We start from the raw sequence: 13,033 nt of genomic DNA on the forward strand, positions 1-13,033 counted from the left end.
GCCGATATGCGAATTTTTTCAGGATTCCGAGTTTGGGCTTACAAACCTCGAAGCAGGGAGCGATGATTTATCTGGCGTCGCGAGTCAAGGAGACACAAGTTCGCTGGCAAGCCATGTGATGAGCTGCCGGGTGCTGTGCGCATTGTACATACATACTGCAGTAATTGGTTAGTCACCTGGCCGGGTGGGAAGAAGGAATCACATTGTTGGAATTGCATGAGAGAGAACGTGCTGTGACGTGCATGTGTGTCACTCAGGAATGGCTTCCCCAGACTTTGCCCATCATGAGCTCTGCCGTGTTGCCGGTGTATGCACATGGAGGAGGAGCCCTTCACCGCATTCAGACCTACACTGTAACCTGATGTGCAATACATACCGTAAAACCTCGACAAATCCGTCCTCTTCTACTGCGCGTACCCAAGCCAACCGACCAATCCCAGGCAGCCGGCTTGCGACTGGCCTGCAGTGGTTCAAACCTTACAGTTAGGATGCCAAAGAGGACTGAGCCATGAGATACGTCGCCTGCTTTGGTACGCGCAGTAGAAGAGGACGGATTTGTCGAGTTTTTACGGTACCTTGTGTATGGATTCCCCATATGTATGAACGAGTTTATTGCGCAGAGATGTGTGCCACAGCAGCAGCAGCAACAGCTTCCCCGCCTTTAACTTTAGTGCAACCCCCAGGGCAGCAGCAGTCCACCCGCCGGTCTGGAAACTAGGAAGGGATGAGCAGTTGGTTCTTCTCTCCCTCGATTTACACAGGAGTGTCGCACATCGCTTGATCAGACCGTTTTTAATCTTCTGCTTCGGCTGATGGGGCATAATGCCCTACGTTACGGCATGGCCAGCACGTCTCACATCCCGCTTCTTCCTCGATGAATCCAACCTACCCATGGCCTTGGCCTGGTGTATTTCCGTCCCCTAGGCTAGCAGTTTGTAGCTTGTGGCTATTTTTCGACCTGGCGGTGCTTGGCCTCGCTTTCGCGTAAGTTCTGGCTGTTTCCTGATGGAGATATTGCTCCCCCACTAAGCAGGCTGCACGTGGGATACTCGATCTCGGATGGGGGGAAGAGGAGTTGGTGAGACTGGTTTTCAGTGGTCTTGCTACTGCTGCAGTGAGCAAGAGGGGTCTTCCATGGGGCCAGGCCAGGCCCGTAGTCTAGGTATCGAGTAAGGTTTGTATGTACTGTTGTACCGGTAGTGCTGAGGTGTAAGATTCATCGTATCTACATATGTACGTACAATACAATACATACAGTACAATACATACATACGCGTGTTCACCGCCAACTTGGGGGGCATCACATCTCTTTTCTTTCCCTCATCACTCTCCAAGGCAGTAACATAGTTCCAACTCCAAGGGAGTCCGGAAACCGGTGACTTCGCCACACTGAAATCCTTACTGTCTCATCACACGCCGGTACACAGGTAGCTGAGGGCTTACGGATGACTACAAGTGACCAAAGAGTTGGGACCATCGACTGCTTGGTTGCGCACATAATTATCCCACCAACAATGAAGGCAACCAGCACTATGTAGTTTATAGATATACCATCTTCCGCCCAGCTTTTGCAAAGCAAGACGACGATGATATTGCATCAAACCCGCTTGTTGGCCTTGGCTTCTCCTTGGACTGGAGCGGATAAAAGGACATCCCCTCCATCAAATTCGCTGCAGCCATTCCACCTCACCTCACGTACACTAGACTAGACCATCTGCACAAAGCCCGGAATGGATGTCAACCTGCATGCATTGCGTGGGGGTCAGGGGAACGAACTGGTGCAAACCTGTTCTGTCGCAACCCAAGAAGCCTCACACCTCACATGTTCTCGACATCTTGTTGCCCGACAGGGGACCAGAGTATACATGCTGTATTTACGTGACTCCCAATACACCGTACCCTCCTCTCCTCCCTTGGTTAAAGACAAGCTTTCTGTTTCTCTTACACTCATTCGACCATACAGGGCACGGCTTGCTTGGGAGACGAGTTTGTGCTACCCACCGCTCTTCAATGGATGACAGGCCTCAAGTTAGCCATGATGATGGAATCGCAGTCCTACCTCGATTCGACGTTGAGGGTGGTGGTGGTGGTGGTGTTGTCTGATAGGTTATTCTTGGCCTTGAGGCATTAAAGGAGAGACATACTATGTGTCTGTTCTGTTCGCCTTCTGACACTCCATCCCATTGCCGCAAGATGCTTCCCATATCCTTTCGCTCCTGCCGGAGAAAATAATAATAAAGCCCCAAGAAACGAGGCGTCAGCACGTTTTCCCTTGGCCACCCCCGCCAAGGCCATGCGGCTTATTCTTCCCAACGACCTCACAGATGATGAGTTGCTGACAAGACTTTATGGTGTAAGGGGTGTCTGTTCCAACTTCCTCAGGTACATCATCACATCATCAGAGAAAGAGAGAAAATGGAAAAGCCCTATACAAACCCGTTGTATGTGCACCGCCCGCCCACAATGTCATCCGCTGCCACTCCCTAACCGAAGATCCTGTGGTATCTGATGCCTGCCTGACCTCTGAGCACCATCTCCCATGGATGGTCTCCTTTACACTACAGTACGCACAAGCATGCGGCATTTGATTGTGAGAACAGGAGGAATCTCGTCAGAGAAGGCCTTGTAATCTCCAGCCCATGCTATCTGCAAAGGTCCCGGCGGTGCCGAGCTTTTCATTCCTCTTTCTGTGAAGATGGCATGTCTCTCCGTGAATCTACCAAACATGGGGGAATAAAGGGGGTAACTACCTACATAAAGCAGAGGGGTAACAAAAAAGATAAACAAAAGCCGGGGGAAGAACAAGGGACGGGGTAATGGGAGGAGGAAGAAAAACACGCTGTTCCAGAGTGACCACATAGCGCCTGCAAGGCCTTCCATGTCCATGATCCCCAGATATACTTTCAGCTGCGATAAAACTGTTCGCATGTGCTGCTTATCTTGCCTCTCATCTCGCTCGTCTCAGACCGCTCTAGCATTTCCCACCAACTCCTCCGTCCCCAGCCCATCCCTGAAAATCCAGCTTTTCGTCAAACCTGATATGATGATGCGTCCGATGCATGTCTCCGCCAAACCGCTGCTCCCTAAGAACCTCTACACTCGCCGTCACCACCAACATCCCTGTATTTAGAATCTTCGGAACAGGGCGGGCATCTAACTCGTGCCGTTCGCCGTAGGATTCCGTCCCCGGGACATGGGGAATTGGCTTTGCCCTCCCAGAAACTCTTGGGCATCAGCCCGCTGGCAAACCTCGTGCAGGGCCGACTGTTCGGTTGGCGAGAGGTGTGATATCAACGAAGTGTAGAATTGGGGCTGTTCTTGCTGCAATTCTACCGGGGGTCAGCGGAGGCGTCGACATTGTTGGGATGGCTTGTGGCACCTACTCCTGAAGGAATTCCTGAAGGCGAGATAAGGATCAATCCTGTCCAGAGGCGACTCTAGTAATACGCTATCCTCGCCGAGTTCATCGTCAGATTCTTCGGTCTCTGCGGGCTTGAACTTTTGCGCCTGGTTACGAATGAGTGTCAGCAAACTTCCAAAGGTAAACTGTTCGCGGAAGGTCGACTGAGCTCAACAAGACATCGCTCAGAAGACCTATGTCCCTTGCCAAGCTTACCTCCTCGTTTAGGAATTCCAGATACGCTGTGCTCTCGTCTTTGGCTTCGGTAGAAGCCTCCTCTTCATTCTCCGCAGCCCCCCAGTTTGCTTCTTCATCATCCCACTCCTCCTCACTGTCATCATACCCGTACGTGCCGCTCTCAAACTGGAAATCATCCTTCAACGCCTCCTCACGATCTGCTTGACCGTCAGTCGAATCTCTGATGGCACCGTGGAATCTGTACTCACTCTGCATGGCCTCCGGAAGGGTGTCAAAGAGAACCTTGATGCCCTGCTGAATGTCAGATTGATTGCTTAAGGGACTGCGGGAAAATGCAAACTTACGTGGAGCAACCTCGGCCAGCCGACCATAACGCTTTGCGGGATTTGCTCTGGTGGGACGTTGAGGAGAGCAATGATGGCCAGGATGCATAATTGCTTGTCGTGTACCCGAGTGAAGGCAGACATGTTGCTGAACCAAAGGCTGAAGAACTTGTTTGTCCAGCCCTGGGATTCGAGAATCTGGAGAGACAGAAGAGGATCGTAGTAGATAGCGTTGATGACCATCTCCATAAGATGGACTTTGTAAGATTTGGGCTTGACGTCCTGGGTGCTAAGCACGCCCATCGCCATACTGATGAATCCGTGGACGCAATTGTTGATGTAGCCACGCAGGCTGAGCATCATGGCCTCAGCGAGCTTGCAGGCACATATCCGGTCCAGACCACCAACTTTGTTGTCCGTGAACATGTCCGAAACCATGGAAAATAGCGCTTCCACATACTCAGGCTTCTCCATGAGCTGTGGCGCACCATACTGCACAAAGTTGTCTAGGGCTGGCAGCATATCTTCAAGATATAACTCGGCACCGGACTTGAAGGTTGTGTGAACGAGCTCAAACGCCTTCCACATGGTGGGCGAGATCTGCTTAGCAGCGAAAGTGCAGCTGTCAATGATCTCAAACACCTCATTGTACAAGTCTTGCAGTCCTTGTCAGCAATAGTCGCAAGATGCGGCATTGATAATGCAGGAGGGAATAATGAGGGTGGGAGACGTACCATATAGCTTGTTTTCCAGCGTGATCTGGATAACTGGCATCAGAACGCCTTCAATATGAAGGAGTATGTCCGGCGTGCTTTCGAGCGTGAGGATGAGAGTACCAATGGTTTGTAATACGCCGAGCGCTGTTATGCTCTTGTCGTCCAAGTAGTCGCCATATTCGTTGTCCATATCATCCCGTTTCTCGCTGTTTTCCAGCAGCTCCCTGACGATCCGTAGATAGGTATCACGCAGCTGCTCACTGAGCGCAACGGCAAATGGCGTCAACTCGGCAGCAAAGACCTCGACGAAATCCTCCATGACGTTCGCAAGAGCATCGATATCCGCCTCGTTGGCTAGCTTCAATAGCTGCTGCATAATGGTAGGGATGCTCGTTTGCATGCTTGTCCGGATGACATCGTGCCTAATCAAAGGCTGCAATGCCAGGGCAGCAGTTACGCGCACTGGAAGTTTCGGATCGGCCATGCAGTCGAGGATGTGGCGGTAGATGGCAAGAAGGTTGTTCTGATCCTTGAAATCCAGCTGCTCAAATTTCTCAACGGTATCGCAAGCGCGAGCGCGGAGGAATCCTTGCTGGCTGGTGAAATCCGGGAAAACATAGCGCACCAGAAAGTATTCCACTTGCGAAGCAATGGGCGACTTCTTGCCTAGGATGACGGGCGCGAGTGTTCCAATCATGCGCAGAGCACCCTCCTTTGCGATGTGGTTCTTGCTCCCTTCTGGAGCTTGCTCATACTGGTTCACGACTTCGTTAATGAACGAGAGGATCTCAAAGGTTTGTTTCCTCCGCGCCTTGGTAAGTGTGACCAGGAAATTGGTAGCTGAAACGTCTGGCGCAGAAACCTCTTCGTAGAAGTTCAGTTTTCGGTGGAGATATTCCTCGGGTTCGTCTTCGAACTTCTCGATATCCTCCTCGGTAAGGCAGAGGACCGGGAAGATGAAGTGCGTGACAAGATTGGTCAAATGAGGCTTCAGGTGCGCCCACATATCCTTAGGACGGATGCACTCATCCAGAAACACAATGGTGTACGAGAGGCATGGCCGACTGAGCCAGATGCTCTTGGACACCCACTTTTCGATCTCTTGTAGGTAATGTTTGAGGATTTCAGGCGCGACCTGTGAAGTAAACTCCTTGGCGAACCGCGTGGGTGGTTCGACGGCCCTGTCCATGACTGCCTGGACGTTGCCGTGTCTACGGCAGGTTAGGTTTGAGAACTATATGGGACTCAACGTAAAGGCGCCGGGGCGTGGGATTTCACAATACCTGATATACAGACGATTCAAGTTAAAATACGCCCACTTCTTGGCTTTCCACCAGTGGTGACGCTCCCGCTCCAGAGGGTCACCCTGCATAGCGGTCGCAGGAATAGCCTTGGATACAGTTTGAAGGAAGACGGTGCACCAGCCAAGGTTGACGGGGCTTTGGCGGAGGAATTCGCAGAGCTCAAGCTGGCGCCCAGTGGTTAGCCTCCAACTCGTTGCGGTCTCAAGAGAACCGCGGGAACCTACCCATGTGGCGTGTTTGTATGATTTGAGGGCAATGTGCAGCATTTCGCCCGCCTCATCGCTCTCCTGGTTGACCAGCTCATTGCATATTACCAGCAGCCTTGGGAAGCTGGCCTCGATGATCTTGTCGAAGTGGGCCCTGCTGTCGCTATCACTAGCCTTAAAGCGATAGGCCCGGCAGACAGCCAAGAGACACTGCAGGCCGGCCAGAACTGACCGTGCATCGTTGGTGTTGAGCAGCTGTATGGTGTAGTCCATAAACGTAGGCCATCTGTCCGGAAAGTCAAAGTGCAAGACGCGCTGCAGGATGGGCACAAGCTGGTGCCGCACCAGGTTTGGGGAGCTTGCGAGTATGGGCAATAACCGTTCTCGAAAGCGCACCTTCTCATCGTCTGGTATCAAAGGGTCGTTCGGAGAGTACTCTTGGCGTTCCCAGGCACGGTTAACGCGGTTCTTGAGGTAAATGACGGCTAGCAACTCATTAGCACCGCGGCCTATCCTCGCGAAAGGCCAAAGCCTGGTGAGGAGGAAAACAAAGGCAGGTTATGGACGGGGATTCTTTGCGTGAAGGCAGGGAGCGCATGCGGCATACTGGGCAGTTGAAGAGTGGCATTTTGCTCGGACTGGACGAGATCCAGGAGGATGTCCGTGAAACCTGGTTGGGCCTCGGCCTGAAGTGCGGAGAGGTCAGCATCTGAGCCGTGAATACGGGCAGTGAAGGTGTCGAGAGGCGGGTGCTGTGCGCAAAGGCCCAAAGAGGACAAGACGTCGTTGTGTCGACAGCGCGTCTTCGCACACAGCACACAAACTCTCGCGCCCCAAACATACCTGCTTCAGCTGAAGCTCAGCCCTCCGTCTGACGTCGGCATCGGCGTCGAGAGTGGCAGCGATGCAGTTTCGAATGGCGGCGGCATCCATCGTGGGCAACCTAACGGACCAAACTTCGCATCCACACGCTTTTGAAGGAGGGCGGTAAGGGCAGAAAAGAGTGGCCGGAAGCCAGAACGGTTGTTGTGGTTGTCGAGGGGGCCAGGCCAGAAAAAATTTGGGCCAAAATCTGGTTGCAATGGAAGCAGGTCGGCAAGGGCCCCGAAATGGCGGGGCAGGAAAGAAAGTGGGTTTGAGCCTGCCAAGTTCACGCTGTGTTGCCTCGAGCGCTCTCAAAGGCAGCGAGTATACAGGAGGTAGCCGCCTAAAAGCGTGTCGCTGGAGCGCTGGAGGGGGCCTACGCAGTACCTGAGACGACCAGGGTAATAACGGCCCGAGGCCTATGTAACTGGTATGTAGCCAGGGGCTCGGGCAATGGTTCTCTGATTGTTTGAAGACGACGCAAACCTACCGAGCCTACCTACATAACCTGCCGCTAACATAACATGATGGAAAGCATTGACACCTCCCGTCGAGAGAATCGGGCTTGTGCAAGCAAGCCAGTCCAAAGTGTCTTCTTGAGGGACTATTTTTCGTTATGGACAATGTGGAGAGCGACATCAGCTCGAGGTTTCGAGTCGCTCAGCACGAGTCCAAAGGAGCTCGAGGGCTTCACACCGCAGCGGCAAGGTACGCCGGCGCACCGGCACACCGACGGCTGTCGCAGCGATAGGGTTGTTTCTTCCCTTGCCTTCCATGTTCCATACCACAAACCAATTACATCTCGTACTTGGAAGAACGCCACATTCTGTTACTCCCCTTTTCCTTCACTTGACTTGTGAATCTTGTACGGATACTGTAAAACACGCCGGAAAGTTGGCCCTGCATGCGTATCAGCCGGGACGAGCCAGCCCGAGGGCCATGTGGCCTCCGTGCCACTAGGCTTCCTTCTACGGATGCTTCCAACCATCCGTATTTACAAGTGCTTCATCTCAATCAGCAATCCATCGAAGAATGTATATAGTTGGTGGTATCTTTTGGGCAGAACACAACCCAACGTGGAAATCCCAAGTCTCCAAAAACACTGGCGATCTCCCTCACCGCCTTTGTCCTCGACCCCTCCCCCTCCGTCACACTTGGCCCTGCCCGCCGAGCGGCCCCACACCGTGACCACCCCAACCAAATCGGCCAAGTTGGCCAGCCTGACGACCTTGTGGGCTGCGTCAGGGCTTGTGTACCTTACGCAACGTTACGAGTATAGTACGTATGTAGATGGTGGCAAGCACACACACAACATTCCTCTAATCGCCAACCAGAATTCCTTACAAAAAAAGGTAATACTACGCTCGGTCTGGGACACGGATCATGGCCAACCGGACTGTCTACTTAGGCAGTTACCTAACCTCTAACTGGTGAATCCAGCTGATCCTTCAATCTCGATCGATCAAACCAGGCAGATATATTGCCAGGGGTTAACCTCAGTTCTTCGACTCAACGTTGAAGAACCGGGATTGATACACTGAGGACCGACAGCCAACAGGAGGAGGGTCCCAGACGATCCTGATATGGATGGAACCCCTATTTACACGCCATTTTCCCGCCCTTAAACCATCTCACAGTAGATACGGAACAAAAGGGTTACCAGGTCCGTTTGTTTACATCGTAATATACCCTCTGGCTGGGCGAAGAATCAAACATTGCCTTTCCCAGTAGTTGTAATGAAACTAGTTTGTAGGTGTCACACCCATAAGGAGCTCATGCGCCCCTTGATGATGCCTGGTGTCATGCCGGAGCAACCTGATTCAGAACGGCCATTTCCCTAATCTCACGGCTATGCTCTTCAGAAAGCCTCAAGGTTGCCCACAGTTGCTGTGACAATCCGACATAATGGAATACACGGATGGTTTCGCAGGACAGGAGCGAACACGGCTACTGTCAACACAGATACCAAGACAACTCCAATCAGCCAACCATCATTTCCCCGTTCCATTGTGTTAAGACCCTTCACAACCAACTTGTGTTTCCATAGATCGCATACTCGACCGTCCCTGGCCTCAGTGTTTCCAAGAGTCAAACAACAAATAGGATCCCACCACTTTATGTTTTCAGAATATGCCGAGACAAGGACACGAGCTGGGAGTAAAACTTGATTCATCATTAATATAATCCCCACGCGACAGCAAGATAAAACGAGACCACAGGTGACGCTCCCAAGCGGCTAGATTCCGTTTACTCCCTCTTCAATCCCCGCCCCCAACCGACGCCGTAGTCCTTTACCCCGGCGCGACGATGGCAACAAGTGCCGTTGGAAACCTGCAAGTAAACGCCCACAATCGCGAACTGGAAGCTCATTCCGTCCTGAAGCTATGAATATCCAGCAATTCCATACCCGCCACACCTCCGGCAGGAACGACCATCAGCGGCCGATATAGGGCAGACCTCTGGCAGAATAAAACACTCAGCAAATCCAGGTCACCCCCGGAGCCACGCCTGGAAGCTGCGGTTAGAGTCAGCCTCCATCTCCGGATAGGCACAGTCCACTGGTATCGCCGGGGCACGAATGTAGGACGGAATAAAAAGGAAAGTATAGGTGACTGACTAATGTCGTAGTTTGAGCATCCGGGCAGATCCATCCACATCCTCGGCGGGTTCCGGTGAGCAAACCAGTCCTGGCAATGGCAACGGATTTAAGTCCTTCAACGTCCAACGAAGTGCGCGCAACATTCCTCCATATCCAAGGCTATTGTAGGAATCAAGATTTGATTTGCCTGTCTCCCTCGAAAATCATCTCTTGTGTGTTAGATCCGATCTCTTGGCGTTGGTCATGTCCTGGGGAGACAACAGGGTCCAGAGAGAACTGTCAGGTCATGCAATGTGATCTTTGGATGAAGTCCGCGGAAAATCCAGAGGTTGTCCATGGCTAAGAACAGTCCTAAGCACGGCGTAGCAATCAATGCGCTGGTGTAGAAGCGGGCTGAAAGGTAAGGAGCGTTCATAGGGTCCATCCAAGCTAGCGGGCGCTCCGCTTATCGTATGAATTAGAACATCGAGCTTACCGTGATTTCTGATTTGCCATTGCAGTATCTTTGCATCGGCTTGCCAGTCAGAAACCATAAAGAGTCCAAGGGTAAACCGCAAAGCAGATAAATCCGGGAGTCCGTGGGCATTTTAATGAACCGCTTGGAGTCTTGAAAGAGGAGCTGTGACCATCCTGCTTGACAAACCAGCAAAAAGGATCCAGATATCAGGCCTGAGTAACCCATGGGGTTGTAGTCCAGGAAAGAAAACAATCCATCAGGAAAATCCGAGGCTTAAGTATGTGTCCAGCGGTGCGTCCGGTTCATGGTTCCATAGTCCGGCCTGCGGTATGTCAGTTTGCTTCGGACACACGTTTGTTTCGCTTGATGAGAGGCCATTGTGAGGAATGCTGTAGCGTATTCTGATCCACGGGACTTCATCTCCATATATACAGCTTTGCCGAATGCTCACTCACCTTGCTGTCCGGCCTCGGCCTTGTCCTTTTGTTCGATGGTCTCGAGGATCCTCGAGAGGTCAGCAAGGCGATTCTTGGACTCAGACGTAGCAGGATCACCTGCAGACGTAAACCATGGAGCGCGGACAGTCTTGAAAGCGGGTCCGAACAGCAAGGAGAGGAGCCATCCGGAGTAAAAAAGAGGTTATAGTCCAACATTGCCTGCTCCTTCCAGTACGACGGAGCCTGAGTCTCACGGTATCATGCATCCCTCGTACCGCCCTCGGAATCGCAACATATAACAGAATGTCACGGCACTGGGCTTTCGTCCAACCACGACAAGATCCAGGAGTTCAATTCCAAAAGGTGCCGAGAGTGCGTTCTGATGTCCATTCGGCGTGGAACGAGTCCTGGCCAGAGAAGATCCGGAAGAGATAGGGCTTTTCCGCAGGAGCCGATTGAACGACGGAAATTCAGTATCCAGAGGATCCAGAGATGCAACTTGCAGCTCTGAAGGTCTGTGTCAAAATCCAGGGACTGGTCTATCCAATGGATGGGTCTCTGGTGTCAGCGGGCAAGACGCAAGCAGTCCCAAGCCCGTGTCGTTGGTTTGAAATAGGGAAAAAGAAGCAAAACAAAAGCAAGCGCGACGAACTCCAGGCCCCAAGGTATTGGCAGAGATCAAGAACATGGCGTTGATAGGCTCCACATATTCCGGCAAATCCACGGCAGTACGAAAATCGGAACCTGTGGCTAGGAGACCATTAGTGATGGCGGTGTTTCCGATGATCCCTGCGGTCACGGTCTCTGTCCCGTTCTCGTTCGCGGTCCCGTTCTCGTTCCCGCTCCCTGTCTCTGGGCTCTGCAGAGTCACGATCACGGCGTGGGGGCGGAACTGCGCCGCCTGGTGTTGGCGCCGGCAGTGCATTGCTGGGGCTAGCTGCTGACTGAAGCACGGGATTCTGGCCGGCATCGTACTGGGGATCCGGGACGGCGTACCCTGGCCGTTGAGCCGTACCTGCAGGGGAGCCTAAATCATTAGATGAAGCGGCAGGCGGTTGTGCTGTTGCGGCATTATACGCACCGCGGCCGAAGCGAGCGTCGGACGGGAAGCCTTGAGCGGCAGGGATCCCGGCTGGCGGTGGAAAATCTCCATAGCTCGGAGTTGATGTTGTGGGCACAGTACTGTAAGGCCTAGCCGGAGCAGTGGCTGCATGAGGCAATGGTGGCTGCATTCTGGCCTGGGCAGGATATCCTTGTTGGATTGCATAGTCTGACCCTTGGACATAGGCACCCTGAGAATACGAGACGGGCCCGGGAGTCGGTGAATGCACGGGGTACCTCTCCTGAGCGACCGGGGGAGCCGGTGCATACTGCGCAGGCGGGTTAGTCGCATATGGATAGGGCGTAGCCTGATAAGCGGTAGGAGCATGAGCCGGAGGCGGGTATGTGGCCGGGGGGTAGGCAGCCTGGCCCGTCATGTAAGCCTGGCCTCCGTAAGCAGCATTTCCGGCAGCGCCGGTAGCGGGAGGATAGTCAACGTCCATGGCAGAATGGTCATACGAAGCGTATTCCCGACCCTGTTGGGCCTGTTTCCATGAGGTGTAGTCAGGGGGTGGCGCACGGTGCTGGTCTCGAGCTGTTGGCGAGTTAGAGCTTCTCACAGATACCGCGTTCGATTGACTCGAATGAATTGTACCTCCGGCCCCACTGCCTGTAGGCCTTGACGCTGCGCGCCTCTCTTGTTCCCATCGTGCAGAGTCGGCCTTCAAATCTTGTATCATCGCCTACCGAACGGGGAAGAATGCTTAGCTGTGCCCAGTAAGGACTGACCAGGATGGCGCCAGCACTTACCGAAGTTAGGTTCCGGTATGCTGTAATGAAGTAGCCCTGCGTAACACGGCCGTCCGACGACTATCAAGAAGTACTGTAAGTTATCGAACAGAAAAATTTTGGGATTTGCAATGTGCATGTGAGGGATAGGAGAGGCATGACGACGGGCTAACTGAACCATACCTCGTAGGTGCCAGGCCGCACCAGCGCATCATTCCCCAAATACCTGCAGATGTCCGATGTGATGACTTCGCGGTCGATGCCATCGCGAGGTACGAAGTACTCGTTTTGACGCGCTGGCGGCGGCGGAGCTGGCTGAGGTTGACTCGACCGATTCGGTGGCCTTCCTGCCATCGTGGCGGGTCTGGAGCAAGAATTAAGTGTGAAGAAAAGAGAAAAAAAAAACCAGACGAGGAACCACAAGCACGAGGCAGCAGGCCGACAGGACGTTACAAAAATCGAGATGGCGGAGTGAGCCGACAGGGCGGCAGGGGAGGGCAGAGCAAAATAGGGGAGGGAAAATGGAAAGAAGTGAGGAAGGCCAGAAGTGCGGAGTGGGTGGGTGGTGGTGGAAGAAATGGACAGAGGCCGCATGGAATCAGAGCAGATGCTTGGGGGATTGGGCTGGCAGGGTGGGTCCGGCTGCCTGGGCAGCGCAGGCGGTGACTGGCGGCCTGTCACTAGAACACCCAGTGGGTG

At 53.1% G+C, this 13,033-nt stretch overlaps 4 protein-coding genes across 4 annotated transcripts; 1 reads left to right on the top strand and 3 right to left on the bottom strand.

The window, feature by feature from the left end:
- Positions 1-2,173: 2,173 nt before the first annotated feature.
- On the bottom strand, positions 2,174-3,042 carry N656DRAFT_773789 (uncharacterized protein; the record flags this gene model as incomplete). Its single annotated transcript, XM_064814131.1, has 1 exon — positions 2,174-3,042. A coding segment is annotated over exon 1 (322 nt), but the record flags the coding sequence as incomplete, so codon positions are not given.
- Positions 3,043-3,153: 111 nt separating this feature from the next.
- On the bottom strand, positions 3,154-7,080 carry N656DRAFT_698793 (ARM repeat-containing protein; the record flags this gene model as incomplete). Its single annotated transcript, XM_064810736.1, has 10 exons — positions 3,154-3,329; positions 3,384-3,507; positions 3,617-3,795; positions 3,847-3,892; positions 3,943-4,577; positions 4,656-5,848; positions 5,921-6,105; positions 6,166-6,632; positions 6,755-6,833; positions 6,991-7,080. The coding sequence occupies 10 exons, from the start codon at positions 7,078-7,080 to the stop codon at positions 3,154-3,156; spliced, it is 3,174 nt and encodes a 1,057-aa protein (XP_064675195.1).
- A 678-nt stretch (positions 7,081-7,758) lies between these two features.
- Positions 7,759-8,653, top strand: N656DRAFT_50813 (uncharacterized protein). The gene has a single exon (XM_064809885.1). The coding sequence runs from the start codon at positions 7,986-7,988 to the stop codon at positions 8,436-8,438; it is 453 nt and encodes a 150-aa protein (XP_064675196.1). The 5' UTR covers positions 7,759-7,985; the 3' UTR covers positions 8,439-8,653.
- Positions 8,654-11,265: 2,612 nt separating this feature from the next.
- On the bottom strand, positions 11,266-12,688 carry N656DRAFT_794080 (uncharacterized protein; the record flags this gene model as incomplete). The annotated part of the gene is made up of 4 exons (XM_064817234.1): positions 11,266-12,140; positions 12,201-12,288; positions 12,356-12,415; positions 12,518-12,688. 4 exons carry the CDS (start codon positions 12,686-12,688, stop codon positions 11,266-11,268), a joined length of 1,194 nt encoding a protein of 397 aa, XP_064675197.1.
- Positions 12,689-13,033: the final 345 nt, after the last annotated feature.

This window comes from Canariomyces notabilis (genome assembly GCF_033297395.1).
Source record: "Canariomyces notabilis strain CBS 508.74 unplaced genomic scaffold N656scaffold_1, whole genome shotgun sequence".
Classification (NCBI taxonomy): Eukaryota; Fungi; Ascomycota; class Sordariomycetes; order Sordariales; family Chaetomiaceae; genus Canariomyces; species Canariomyces notabilis.

Coding starts and splice junctions, on each gene's coding strand:
- N656DRAFT_50813 (XM_064809885.1), top strand. CDS start 7,986: ATGCTTCCAACCATCCGTATTTACAAGTGCTTCATCTCAATCAGCAAT.